The 13,785-nt window shown below is 33.7% G+C and overlaps 1 protein-coding gene across 1 annotated transcript in view; it reads right to left on the minus strand.

The window, feature by feature from the left end:
- The window catches only part of LOC149085419 (uncharacterized), a 66,198-nt gene that overhangs the window by 50,404 nt on the left and 2,009 nt on the right, over nucleotides 1–13,785 (minus strand). The window contains exons 2-3 of the mRNA XM_089233413.1: nucleotides 5,150–5,413; nucleotides 3,346–3,528 (exon numbers count right to left, since the gene is read on the minus strand). Of these exons, the coding sequence (XP_089089539.1) occupies nucleotides 3,346–3,528; nucleotides 5,150–5,392 (426 nt within the window). The 5' untranslated portion in view covers nucleotides 5,393–5,413. The remainder of the gene's footprint in view (nucleotides 1–3,345; nucleotides 3,529–5,149; nucleotides 5,414–13,785) is intronic.

Raw genomic sequence — 13,785 nt, forward strand, 5'->3', positions numbered from 1 at the left:
TGATGCAATGCTGGAACAACAAAAAGTACAATGATAACTACAAAAATATTTATTTGATTAATTATTACAAGAGTTGTTGGAAGTGGCGGCCGCTGACGTCATTTCACAGTCTACAACAACGTAAAAACGATTCTCGGACACGCTCAAAGATACCAGGTATTCTTTTGATGTCGGCTGCAGCGACAACAATCCACACTATGAGATCCTCTGGTGTATCCACAGGCGTTGCATAAACGAGTGATTTAAGGTGACCCCATAGGAAAAAGTCACATGGATTGAGATCCAGCGAACGTGGAGGCCAAGCAATGGGTCCTGTGTGTCCAATCTGCCTTCTTGGGTATGTAACATCGATTAACATTTTTTGCAATTTTCACCATCTCAATGTGGTTTGCAACATCATGTTCCATTTCAATTTTTGTTCCTCAGGATGCCTACTAATATATGACTGTCTTCTACAACTGGAAACAGACGCCTATAAAGAGATTGAATATATAGAACCTTCGATTGAAGGGCTGTCTGCTGACATTTATGTAATAGCCAATATCATAGGAGGCTCTCGGAAAAAGACACATTATTCTTATGTTTGCAAAGTCCATACAGTTTTTCACAAAGAGTTGGAAGTCACAGGAATGAAAAGCATTGACGGCATAAAGAACAAATTTGTATTGGTGGAAAATGATAAGTTTTCAATTAATAAAGAGCAAGTGAAATCCATTTTTCCATTCCCAATTATACTGAAAGACGGCAGAAAACTATTTACTCTTTTCCAGGTCACATAAACATTAGAAAGAATTGAATTTTACGTCTAAAGGGTATATATTTTTTTCTGTTGTTTCTTTGCAAGAAACTGTCTGAATTTTTGTCGGTTGATTTTTTTTGTAGTACCTAACTATTTCCATTATTTTCCAAATATTTATGTTAAAACTTTAGCTGGAATTAGTAGTTTATTAAAACACTTCATGTTTTAATAAACTACATTTCTTGACTAAAATGTGACTTTTCTTGTATTTTTTTTTTAATTACTTTTCTTATCTCTTTGAATAGGGGAAATTGGAAACAGGACATAAGGATAATTATAAACATAGATTGACAGAGTTGAAAATACTGTAGTTCAATATTGGAGACAATTTAGAGTTTCAGACTGATGTTATTTCATGTTTAGGCTAGAATGTAACTGAAATGCATGTTTTGAATTACCCCAGAATTTTGGGATAATTGAAAACAGGCTTAGGTGGCTTTAAATTAACTTACTAACTTTAGTTACCTAATAGCCTAATAATAACTTTAACTATAGTAATAGTATCTAAACAAGTATAGAATAAGTATAATCCTCGAAAAGAAACAAATTTCATTTCCAGCAGATTAATTATATGTTATGTTTGAACTAATCAAAAATTGTTTCTAATTATCCCACCTGACCCTACTGGGGGAAAAATGTGCATATGTTCATAGATTGCAGTAGAATTCTACGAATGTCAGAGTGGCATGATCATAAAATGCTAGTCTACCACCGTGAAGATTGCTGTTACGGTCCCACGTTCAAACCCAGGAAAGAATATAGATAAGATATTTTCCCTAGCGAGCTTGTGGCAACCACCGATAGATGGCGACTTCATTTCCAACGCAACTCATTATGGCAGTAAATAGCAATATAGCTATATAGCTAGCGTTGGTGTTTGGTAAAATAGTAGAATTTCACAAGAGGAAGGCTGGCAGGATTCTCGCCTGGGGGGTTCAGAGACATGATCGTCTTAACATTACCATGAGCTCCTGGGCCAAGCAAAGCGTGAAAAAAAATCTATGTTAATTACTATGCAAAGTCATTAGAGGGGCTTTTGATGCACTAAGAGGTTTCTGGGCCATGCCCAGGTAAGCCCATGCACAAAATGACCTTCTCTAGAGAGATTAACCTTATTTATAGTGAACAAAATTTTTTTAAATATACTCAGAAATCAATTTAATAAGTAAAAAGCGTTTTGCTCCAGGATGTGGGGGAATGGTACCTTTAAACTGTGAGGTTAAGAAGGACAGATATAGGAAGACAATTTGGTCCAGATGGTGTAATAGCTGAAAAAAGGTTAAGAAATACTGATATAAAGAAACAACTAAAGTGTCAGATCAATACAATAGCATTAAGGGTAAAAATTGTGCTTATTTAAGCCTTCAATAGACTGGTAAAAAGAGCTGCTATATGCTATGATATTAAATTCAAAGTTACATTTTCCAATTTTGAAGCTGAATGAAAGCACAGAAAACATTACACACATCCCTCCGACATACACGAAAACTGTCAGGTCAGAGATACCACACAACATATTCAACTATTTTTTTGGAAGTTCCTGAGAGGAATGTTCATGAAGAGCATGAGCGATTATAGTAGTAGCCAGAGTTTTCTGGAATTCGTGACAATTTTCCACTCCCCCAAATTCTGAAAATTCGGTCAGGAAATCAAAAAAATTGGTCTTGAAACCTAGCAAATAGCCATTATGGGAAAATAAACACCATTCAGTTATTAAGAAGTTGATATTTGCTTGTGACATTAACCATAATCATTAATTTTAATAAACATATACATAACAATAAAACAAATGTATATGCACTTGTACAGTAGTCTCGATAATTCGAGTCTACTGTACAAGGCTCCAAATAATCTGAGGTGCTGGAATTTTTCAGAATTCCTTCTCAAACATTACTTTTTCTGTTTTTTGCAAGTAATTTCAAATACATATATTTATGTTATCTATATATATATATAATTGATTTTCTGTGTCTGTGTATGTTCTATATACAAATCTAAAATTTTAGATCAATCATCGCCGAATTTCACATATATACCAAACAGTGCCCGGATTTTTACTTTTTTAAGTTCATCAGAGCAAGGCAAATGCCTGAAATGGGTGAAGAACTGTTGGGCAACAATGGTTCCTGGGACTCAACAATAACTTTCAGAATGTTTACTTTGGTTACCGTGGTTCCCTAGCAATGCATTTCCAACATGCATATGCCTTTACAATGGTTTGTCACTCCTTTAATGTTGCCAGTATTATGTATAATATTTCATGCCTTTGTAATGGTTTGTCATTTTTCAATCCTCTGCTGCAACTGAAGAAAACCTGGGCAGCGCTGGGTATTATAGCTAGCAAATTATAAAATTGTGTCATCAATTACAAATATTTATGTTGGGATGTACATATTTGCAATATCAAAGGGAGTTCTTATTTATCAAATTTTATATCGAGTATTCTTTAGAATCAAGTAGCAAGTATAGTAACTGATTCAAACAGAAATAGGAAATTCTACTCTGATAATGATTATGGATTAAATCAAATAAAAAATAAAAATCACCTTCATAGCAGGGCATATAGTTGATTCTTTTGAGGGCTGCTTTACCTTAAGATGAACACTTTTTGAGTTGATGAACTCTGGCTTTTTCGCTGAGCTTTCCAACCAAGTATTTTCAAAATCTTTCATGACACCATCAAGAGAATTTAAAGCTTCATTTTCTACTTGTTTTATCTCTCCATCAGTCTGGAAAGAGTTGTTTCAAAAGAATTAAAACTTTGACTCATGCTTTTAAAATACAATGGCTTCTCATTATACCATGCCCTGTAATGTACATTCTGATTTTTCATGTCTTTTATTATGATTGCTGCTAAAAACTTAACCGACAGACATATAATAACAAAAACAGTCATCTGTTATATCATCCTCTCAGTCTCTTAAACCTCTTTCCTTTGTCTCCGGATGTGTGATAAACGAAGGGTTACTATATTTTTTAATAACGTTGACAAATGGCTGTTATCAATAGATTAATAGTTATTTAGCTAATAATTAAAACCTAGTCACCATGTAAGATCTCCCTGATAAAAGAAGCGTCAATTTGATATAGAAAATGTTAAAAATATTGCTACATTAGAGAGGGCGACAACTAGAAATGAAAATCTACTATGGCACCCAGAGTCAGCATCAATTTTGCCCCCTCCCCGTATAATTTTGAACCAAAAAAAAACCCAGTAAACACAGAGTTCTGCCTGATCTAGCACCAGACCTTGCTGCCCTTTCCTAGTTGGCAAAAAAGAGTTCAACAAAATCTGTCTTTAAGGATGTGTGACCTCGACCTTCGATACTTGAGAATTTGGTATTATCTAATTGTTATGGCTGGAACACCACTGGATGTCTGATAAATACATATGTGTGACTGTTGCATAACTGCCCCTCTATATCTTGAGGTTGGAGTTTCTTGGAATCCAGATTGAGAAGAAAGGGTATGAAAGGTTCTGACCATTACAAAAAGGAACGATGCCTTTAGGGGTGAGCAACAGGTGGGCCACACTGGGCTCCCATTTTTTAGAAGCCCCACATTTGTAGAGTAAAAATGAAAAAATATATATGAAGGATTGATGAATAGAAAAAAGAATTTGGCGCCAGTCAGATTTTTTTTAGGAGTCACAAGCATTTTTTTTGCAGAAAAATACTGTCCAAAATCAGTTTTTTCCTCCAACTTTTCAAGGTTTTGGTGATGTTTCTCCCTATTAGTGGACACACCAACATCAAGAATTTTGTGTTGTCTTTTGGGTTTCCAGTTTAATCACATAAAATATTTTAGGCACCAATTCCATTTTTTTAGTCCCCATAGCGACCTGACACCTGGGATTTTTCAAGCCGTTTTTATTTTTTTATCAAAAATAAAAGACGGTAGCTTCCCCCCTTTAATTATGACAATCATTACAAAAAATTAATGAAGGCCCAATGTAACCCAATGATACGTTCAATTACATAAACCCATAGACCTGCAAATGGAAGTCAGTAAAAAACATCAACTGAAACGTTGAGAAATGTTGTAAGTTGAAGCTCTATTCTTCAGGCTCTGAATGTTTAAGTCCATTAACAAGGCGAGGATTTTTCACTGGCCTTTCCAAAGTAAATTTACAGTATTTTATTAAAAACAATCGAAATTAACAAGTTAATCATAGGCCCCCCCCCCGAGTTGGAGAGCTCTGTCTGTTCCCCCCCCCCCCCAACTGTAGGGTTTACCTTGGTTTGAATGTATAAGTATGAAACAAAATTATGAACATAAATAAAATCTCACAAGTCCACCAGAGATGGCATAAAATGAAAAATTTGTTGATTAAGGGAAAAAAATACTTACAACAGACTTGGCTATAAAACTGCATTTTTTGGTAGTTGGAATTTCAAGCCCTAAATATGATTCAACCGATTTATGTTTTCGCCGATGATCACGCTTCTCTTGTTTTCGCTTATCCAGTTGAGCAAAGTTATATATAGACTCACAATATTGCACAAAATCTCTGTCAATATGAAACCCATATGGACAACAATGACAAGATGAATGATTTTTCGATTTCAGTTCGGTGAATAATGATTTCTGCATTTTTTCAACTTGAAAAGAAACCTATAAAAAATAATTTAAGCAAGAGTAAATTTAGTGAAGTTTATGCTAATACATTGAAAGTACTCAATTTGTAAAAAAATTTACCTACATGCAAATACATGTTATTTCAAAGAAATAATAATAGTTTTTTTTTAAGAGATGTGACATATGAGAATATTTTCCTGTATGTAAAAATTGGAGAATAATTGAGAATATTTTTTTTTTCTTCTAAGTAACGAAAAAAATTTACTAATTTTGTTTATATTATGAAATATAATAATAAAATTCAGTTTTCATTGCCTGAAACATTTGGAACAATTCTTTTTTTCGGCATAATCACCTCATAATGACAAGTTGTAGTTTGAGGTCATGGTGAGAAGTTTCCAAAGTTTTTGTTATGAAGATTTTTTGGAAACCTTTAAAGATTAAAATATTTCCTTTAAAATTAGATAAATTTTCAGAAATAAGTTCAAAGCAAAAAATAATTTAAAGTTCATTGACAAAAAGAGCCATTCTTATGATCATTCTCATTCTGAAGAAGATTATTAAAAGTTCAATATTATGGGTTGCAAACTTTAATTTTCCTCTTCTTTCTATTGACAATTTCCTTTATGCTGTATGCATAAGGTTCTGAAAGCTCTTGCAGCAATTTTAGAATGCAACTTCTGTCAAACTCATTCCAATGCACATTCCTTTCTACCACATAACAGCACCAATCTTTTCTGCAGCATTCCTATAGCACTGGCCTTTACAGAAAGTCCTATTTTTTTGGGTACTTGGGTAGTTTTAAAAGAACTCATGGCATACCTTCAGTGGTTGCCAAATGGTGAATAAATTCTGATCCACACTCATCTTTGCTTAACCTTTTATCTACTGATGATACTTTGAAGTGCCAGGTTAGTTAATTTGTTATGTATGAACATGCCAAGGATCCAAGGTTTTTCTCGTCATTTGTCTTTATAGCCAAAAGTTAGAAAATGTGATAAGAATGAGAAATTTTGGTTTCTGTATATCACTTTAAATAACTAAGATACTTTATAGGAAAAAAAATATACATTCAGACCACTTTTATAAGACTTTTTGGGGGGGGGGGGGAAACCACTTATACCATCTTTTGCCATTTAAAGATATACCATCAGAATGTCCCCAAGAATATAAAATGTGGTAAAAATGAAAATTTTTGGCTTATAACAAACCAATATGATATTTTTCAAGGAAAAAAAAAATTATATTTAAGCCACTTTTTGATTTGATTTTCAAAAAAACCAAACTGGCTTTTTTTTAAAAAACCAAACTGGCTTTTTTTTAAAAAACCACTTAGTTAAAACCAAGGTTTAAACCAAACAACCCTGTCTGTGAGTGTTTTAAATGTCGGGGAAAGTACTTGTGTAAACCAATTAAATACATGTCATTTGCAGTCAATGGCGTTGAAGCTGGAGTGTGTAAGTTACACTCATGTCCATAAATTAAGGATAATTCAGAATCACACGGAAATCGAAATCTAAAGTAAAAATTTCACCTGTAGAATTATCACATACATCTGCAAGAATGATATGCAAATTTCAGGAAGCCACCAGATGATGCCGATAGTTTTTGAGAGAGAGAAAATAAAGGTTTATTTGTATGAATAAACTACATACAACAACATAACAAAAAACAACACAACACTTGAACTACACACAAGCTGTATACAAGAGTATGATCTCCCAAGGGACCTTATGTCCGTCCAGGGCAGATCCATGAAAATAATACCAAAAATGTTTCCTTGTGGCCAACACATCGTTTAATATATACACGTATGTGTTACACGTACACATACACACACATATAACTTGCCCCATGGTTTTTATTGTATGTGTTTATTTGTCTGTCTTAAAACTTCATATACTATTTATGATATTGGTATTTTCCACATATGTTTTAATCAGAGTTTTATATTTTTTTATGCATTTTTCATTTTTTATGTGTGAATCCAAGGTATTGTAAATTTTTGGTCCTAAATAGATAAATTGTTTTTTTATTATAGTTTTACGAGGAAGAATTATTTGAAATTGCGTCCCGTTATTTCTGATATTTCTTTGAATTTGTCTTATTTTAAACCAATCTGTATTTCTGAATAGAAAGAGTAATAGTCTATAAACATAGGTTTTACGAACATTTGATTTGTAGTCATTAATTTGGATATTTCATGGATGAGTATTTGGCCTGATTATATTTAAGCTTTTGTTTATTGTTTTGTTGAGTAATTGGATATTACAGTCATAATCGCCTCCCCATACACAAATTCCATAATGAATGGTGGACAGGATCCAAGCATTGTAAATAGTTATCAAAAAGTTTTCTGAAATAATGTTTCGGAGGTTATATATTCTTATATTATAATATTTTATTCTATTGTTGATAATTTCTATATGATTTTTCCATTTCAAATCTCTACTAAATGTTATTCCTAAATACTTGAAGGTTTCAATCTTTTCTATTTGAGGGCAATCGCAGAGCTCATTCATACAATTTAGAGAGTGATACCTTATCTGAAATGAAATGTCAACGTCATTTCTTCGAAGCTGAAATTTTATGTATTTTGTTTTCGAGACGTTTAACTGGAGTTTATTTCTAAAAAAAGTACGTCACAATGACGAGAGTGTAAGAGGGGGGTATATAAGGAATGGTGGCAAAGAAGTAAAATTGTTCACAAGAGTTCTGTAAGGCGCTCAGTGCCATAAGCGAATAGTTATGACACACAGGACGCATGTGGATGATTTTTTACGTGGTAGAATTATCGGCCGCCTGGAATGTGGGCGTACTCAGATGGAAGTATCCGAGGAACTTGGAATTGCCCAAAGTGTCATCTCTAGGCTTTGGCAACGATTCCAAGATAACGGAAATGTCAGTAGACGTTACAGTACAGGTCGCCCCCGAGTTACAACGGCGAATGAAAACCGGTATTTGGCAATAACTGCCAAAAGAAGCAGACGGAGCAAAGCATCCGACCTGTCTCGTCAGCTATCTGCAGTCACAGGTACCACAGTTTCAAGGCAAACCGTGTACAGACGTTTGGGAGATATTGGTCTATATGCTCGCAGGCCTGTCAGATGTGTTCCGCTCGTGGCAACTCACTGTCGGCAGCGATTAGCCTGGAGTAGAGAAAATGCAATGTGGACATCGTCACAGTGGGCTTGTGTGATGTTTTCCGACGAGTCCAGGTTTAGCTTGCAGTCTGATTCGTGTCAGACTTTCATATGGAGAACGCCAGGTACCCGTTACCACCAAGACAACATCATTGAACGACACCGTTACGGTGGTGCAGCATTGCTCCTTTGGAGTGGAATTATACTGGGTTCCAGAACAGATCTGCATGTTCAAACCGGAACCCTGAAAGCCCAAATTTATCAGGACATCATTCGGGAACAGCATGTACGTTTGTTTAGGGGTGCCATGGGCGCAGAATTTGTGTTTATGGATAACAATGCCTGTCCTCACCGAGCAAACATTGTAAACGAATGCCTTGAATCTGAGGATATAACCCGTATGGAATGGCCAGCATTCTCACCTGACTTGAATCCGATAGAGCATGTGTGGGACATGCTTGGCCGACGAGTTGCAGCCCATCAACCACCTCCTACATGTGTACCAGAACTTCAGAGAGCATTGCATGCTGAGTGGAGTGATCTTCCCCAAGATCAGATCGATAATTTGATACTCAGCATGCCGAGGCGTTGTACGGACTGTATTTCATCGCATGGGAGACATACAATGTATTAACCATCATACCAACCATGTAACAGTAAGTTTTTGTAAAGGAGATATTTTGTACAATTGCTCCAGGGAGCAAAACTCATAGTTTTTATGAATGGTATCATACATATACCATCGTTTTTGTTCTTTATCTTTTGTTTAATAAATGGGTTTTATGAATAAGTAACGTTTGTTTTGTTTCTGAACCTTTATTTGCCGGAGCTGGCATTATCCTCAATTTATAGACATGAGTGTAGTTGGTGCTCAAGCACCCACAGTATTGTTTATCACCTGTCTGAGCACCCCAGAAATCAAAATCTCCTATATAAAGATCAAGTCGAGTACCCATGGGTCTAAAACATTTCTGATGCTTCTGTTTGCAATTAATAAAGCAATCATTTACCATAATGTAGCGCATCAACTACCTGAAATTTTGAAAAAAAACCACCTTATAATTTAACTGGTGTATCTGAAGGCATACTTTTACTTTTTAATTTTGTGTTGCTATTATTTTGTGGATAATGATTTTTTTTTTCATCCACGTATTAATATATAGTTTTTATTTATTTTGATAGAGCTGTGTTAACTTATTTGATCACATTTAATGACTGACAAACCGGAAAAACGTTAGTTCCAGCCAAATTTTATACTAGCCAAGAATAGTTTTTTCTTGAGAAAAACAATCCTGAATAATGTTTTTTTTTTACTTTCTATTGACACAGTGACCCCTTCAGACATTATCAAATCAGAAAATTAGTTAATTTCCAATATAACATTTATGTTTTTTGTCTCCAAGTTTCTAGCTATGCCAAAACAGTGATATGTCAATAACATCATCCTCCCTGGCTCATTTTCAAACATTGTTAATGTTCCTATAGTATTGCTGGTAAACTTAGCAAATATTGCCAAATTTAGTCTGGCGATAAAAACATGGTTGCTAAACAGGAGTATACTGTATATTAGGAATTTATCCAGGAAAATTTGTTTAACTAACTTTTGTTATTAACTAAATTAAAATCTAGGCACCAGAAAAAATTTTTAGGCTCTAAAAAAGTTTTCATCTGAAAAAAGTCCAAAATAATGTTTCTTTTGCCTTTTTCGGGACATAGTCACCCTCTTTCATATTGGCAGATATGCTGCTATACATTCCAAACATTTTGTGCTGCGGTTAGTCTGCAATTTAATAACGACACAAAGAAAATTTTTTTTATTTGCCAATACCAATTTTTTAGTTTCCATTTTGACCTGGTGCCTGGTATTTGTCCTGCACTGGTCTAGACAACTCATGCTATACTTTTACTTGGTAAGGACCTAGCTTTTCCAACCACCTGGTTTTGAAAACCTAGGAGAGTTAGAACACATTAACTACTTTTTCTGTTCACTGAGAATGGGAGAACCTAATTGGAAGCGGTCCTGATTTGCAGTCATACTTGTTTTAGTCCTTACAGTGTGATTCACATATCTAATTGTTGGTTCCTATATAAGATGAATATACTTGTAACTATTCCAAATAAATGAGTAATTGCTTTTAATTGAGTTTTATGTTTTTAATAATATAAATTTGTGTTTGCTATAATAAAAAGTATATTTTCCACAAAACTAGAGATCCAAAATTCTCGAGAATAATATTTAATTATAATTTAGGAGAATATTCAAGAATATTCTCTCTGGAAGGACTTCTATTATAAATAACTTGGTAATATTCTCCAGTTATTTATAATAGTCCTCCTAGAGAAGATTCTCAAGAATATTTATAAAAATGTAATATTATAATAAATATTCTTTATAAATAACTTGAGAATATTCTCATCGAGGATAATACTGTAGAACAGTGGTTCTCAACCGTGGGCCCCCACGATATTCCAGGGGGGCCATGGAGAAAAATATCGCAAAAGGGGAGCCATGGCTGCTGATGAGGGGGCCATGAAGAAATTAATTAAAAGAGTTACCAAAAAAAAATTTAATTTCAAACAAAATGCATTGAATATTTTTTTTTTCATAATTTTTCCCCGATTTACGTAACATTAACATAAAAATTTGATTGATTTTGGATTGGTTGGCAGGATATTTCAATGCCGAGCATAAGGATTTGAGTAGTTGAAAAAGATTAAATTTAGCACTTGAAATATCAAAAATTTTAAGTTTCACGAAAACAAGCACAATGATTTTTTTGCGTGTGTGTAACCAATTTCTCATAAGTAGGGCTCTGATTTTTACCTAAAGATGAAACGTCGTTGCTGATAAGTTATTAGCTACTACGTTTCTTCTTTAGGTCATAAAAATCAGAGCCCTTGTAATAAGCTTGTGTTATCAATAATTATAAGGTTTCGAGATGAATGTATATATGCATACAGTGTCACTTTATTGACAGTAAACTTTATTGTCACTTTACAGTCACTTTATTGATTGAAAGTAACATTTATTTGAAGACAACCAACCGAAAAACAACGTTAAATGCGGATAAAATGGTTTTGTTGGCACCAGAAGTGACGGGGCAACAACTTTGTCATTGGGTTTTTGAGCACACGGTGTGTGTCAAAAAATTTAACATTTTTATTTTAATAACTATACACCCCCTTGCAACATGAATGGCATATCTGAGTACTATATACACGTTATTTGAATAATTTTTCTAATTGAAAGTATTCCTGCAGGTTGAACGTGGTTTGCCAGTAAAATACCATATGTCTTGTTACCTATGCACCCTGTACATATAGTAGTATCTGTTATGTGAAATATTGTGCTGAGTTTAACCCAACTCACACGTTGTTTCGTTCGCCTATGGGAGAGAGGTCACATTATGAACCAAAAAGCTACTTGGAGACAGCTTGTCATTCAGCGAGACATCAGATTTTCACGATGAATGTAAATCTCACCGTATCAAAATTATAATCAATAAACGAATAATTTTCTTATTTGAAATCAGATTATGTATAATTTCTGATTTGTTTGAAATTCTGATTCACCAAAATTCAAATTTACCCAAGAAAAACTAATTTTTAAATAATTCAAACTTCATCCTGTACAGTAACTTGATGACATTATGCCAGTCTTCAAGCTCAATGTTTACATGATTGAAAATAATTTATTATATATATTTTTTACTGTGTTGTATTGTGTTTATTTCGTTATTTTCATAAATTAAATTCAAACACATATTTATACTTCAAACAATATTTGAACAATTGTCTTTTAATGGGGGGGGGGGGAGTAGGAAATTGATCGTGGTCGCAAGGGGGCCACAGGAATGAAAAATGGTTGAAGGGGGGGGGCCATGGGCAAAAAAAGGTTGAGAACCACTGCTGTAGAATATTCTCTGGAAGGTGACTACTATTTAAATAACTTGAGAATATGATCCAGTTATTTTTATAGATGTGAAATTCCCTAATAATCTTTTGAAAAATTCTCGTGAATATTTTTGAAGTTAAAATAAATAACTTCACCTTATTTTTACTGCATAATGAATGTCTCCAAAATTAAAAAATAATATGTAGCCTATGTTTATAATATGGTACACATGTTTATGAATAACTAAAAAATACATATATATAATAACAAATATATATAATGGTAAATTAATTATATTTTACGTTTGTGAAAGAAGGAAGCCGCATTTTGTTATTTTGCTGCAAACAAAAGTAACTATACAAAAAATATCCCCATTCTCATGGGATACAGAACTGTTCGCAATGGCTATTCAGACTAATTATTCACAATAGCTAGAAATTAAATAGAGTAAAGAAAAAGCAATGAGATATATATTCTGATGCTCTATATATATATCTTTAGCAAATTCATGAATAAGGATTGTATTACACATCTAAATGTAGTGGTGCATTATCTCATAGGGTTTCTTTTTCCTTCACAAAGAAGCAGTAACAGTAGTGACACCATCATGCTAAGGGCAGGTGATCCTATAAGCCAATAAAGACACCAGCTGTCCCTAAAGGACAAAGACCAGTGTACCAGTAGCTACATTACCTCACATTTTCATTTTCTTTCCCATAAGAAGTAGCACATCTCATACTGTATATCACCCAGTCTTAATATTTAATAATTTTTTTTTATACTTTCACCATTAAGCCCAGTTAATCAAGGTTCTACTGTATACTAGTAACAGATTTACAAAAAATAATCAGCTATATACAGGGTGATTATAATTTAAAGTTTTGATTCCAAAACTATACAATAAGAACTACTGGTCAGAATGACTTGAAAATTTGCATGGATACTCATGAAGCAATGAAAATTTATTTGGCAAAAGAAAAGAAAAAAGTGCAAAATGTGCAATTAGATGATGCTGTACTTGGCCAGCAGGATAATACCATTTTGTGTAACCACATCATTTCGGCACTTCAACAACATCAGTGTGTGGATAGTACAACTGTTATCAAGATGCACATTGCAATACCAGCAAAGCAGCTGCTGAAGAATCATTTTGACAATAACAGGATGACATGACACCTGACCTTAACCCTTGGAACTTCTAGGTTCTGGTGAAAAAGCATTAAAAGTAAACCTTTCAATGAGCTTGAAAGTGTTATCAGATTTAATCTGCAAAATAAAAATATATTTCCCAAATGTGCATAACACAGAGAACATTTGATAATGTTCATAACATTCAAATGTTCATAATGTTCATAACATTCAAATGTTCA

The sequence above is a fragment of the Pholcus phalangioides genome, unplaced genomic scaffold (assembly GCF_987345545.1).
Source record: "Pholcus phalangioides strain wild (caught in Gottingen) unplaced genomic scaffold, Ppha-v1.0 ptg000007l_1, whole genome shotgun sequence".
Classification (NCBI taxonomy): domain Eukaryota; kingdom Metazoa; phylum Arthropoda; class Arachnida; order Araneae; family Pholcidae; genus Pholcus; species Pholcus phalangioides.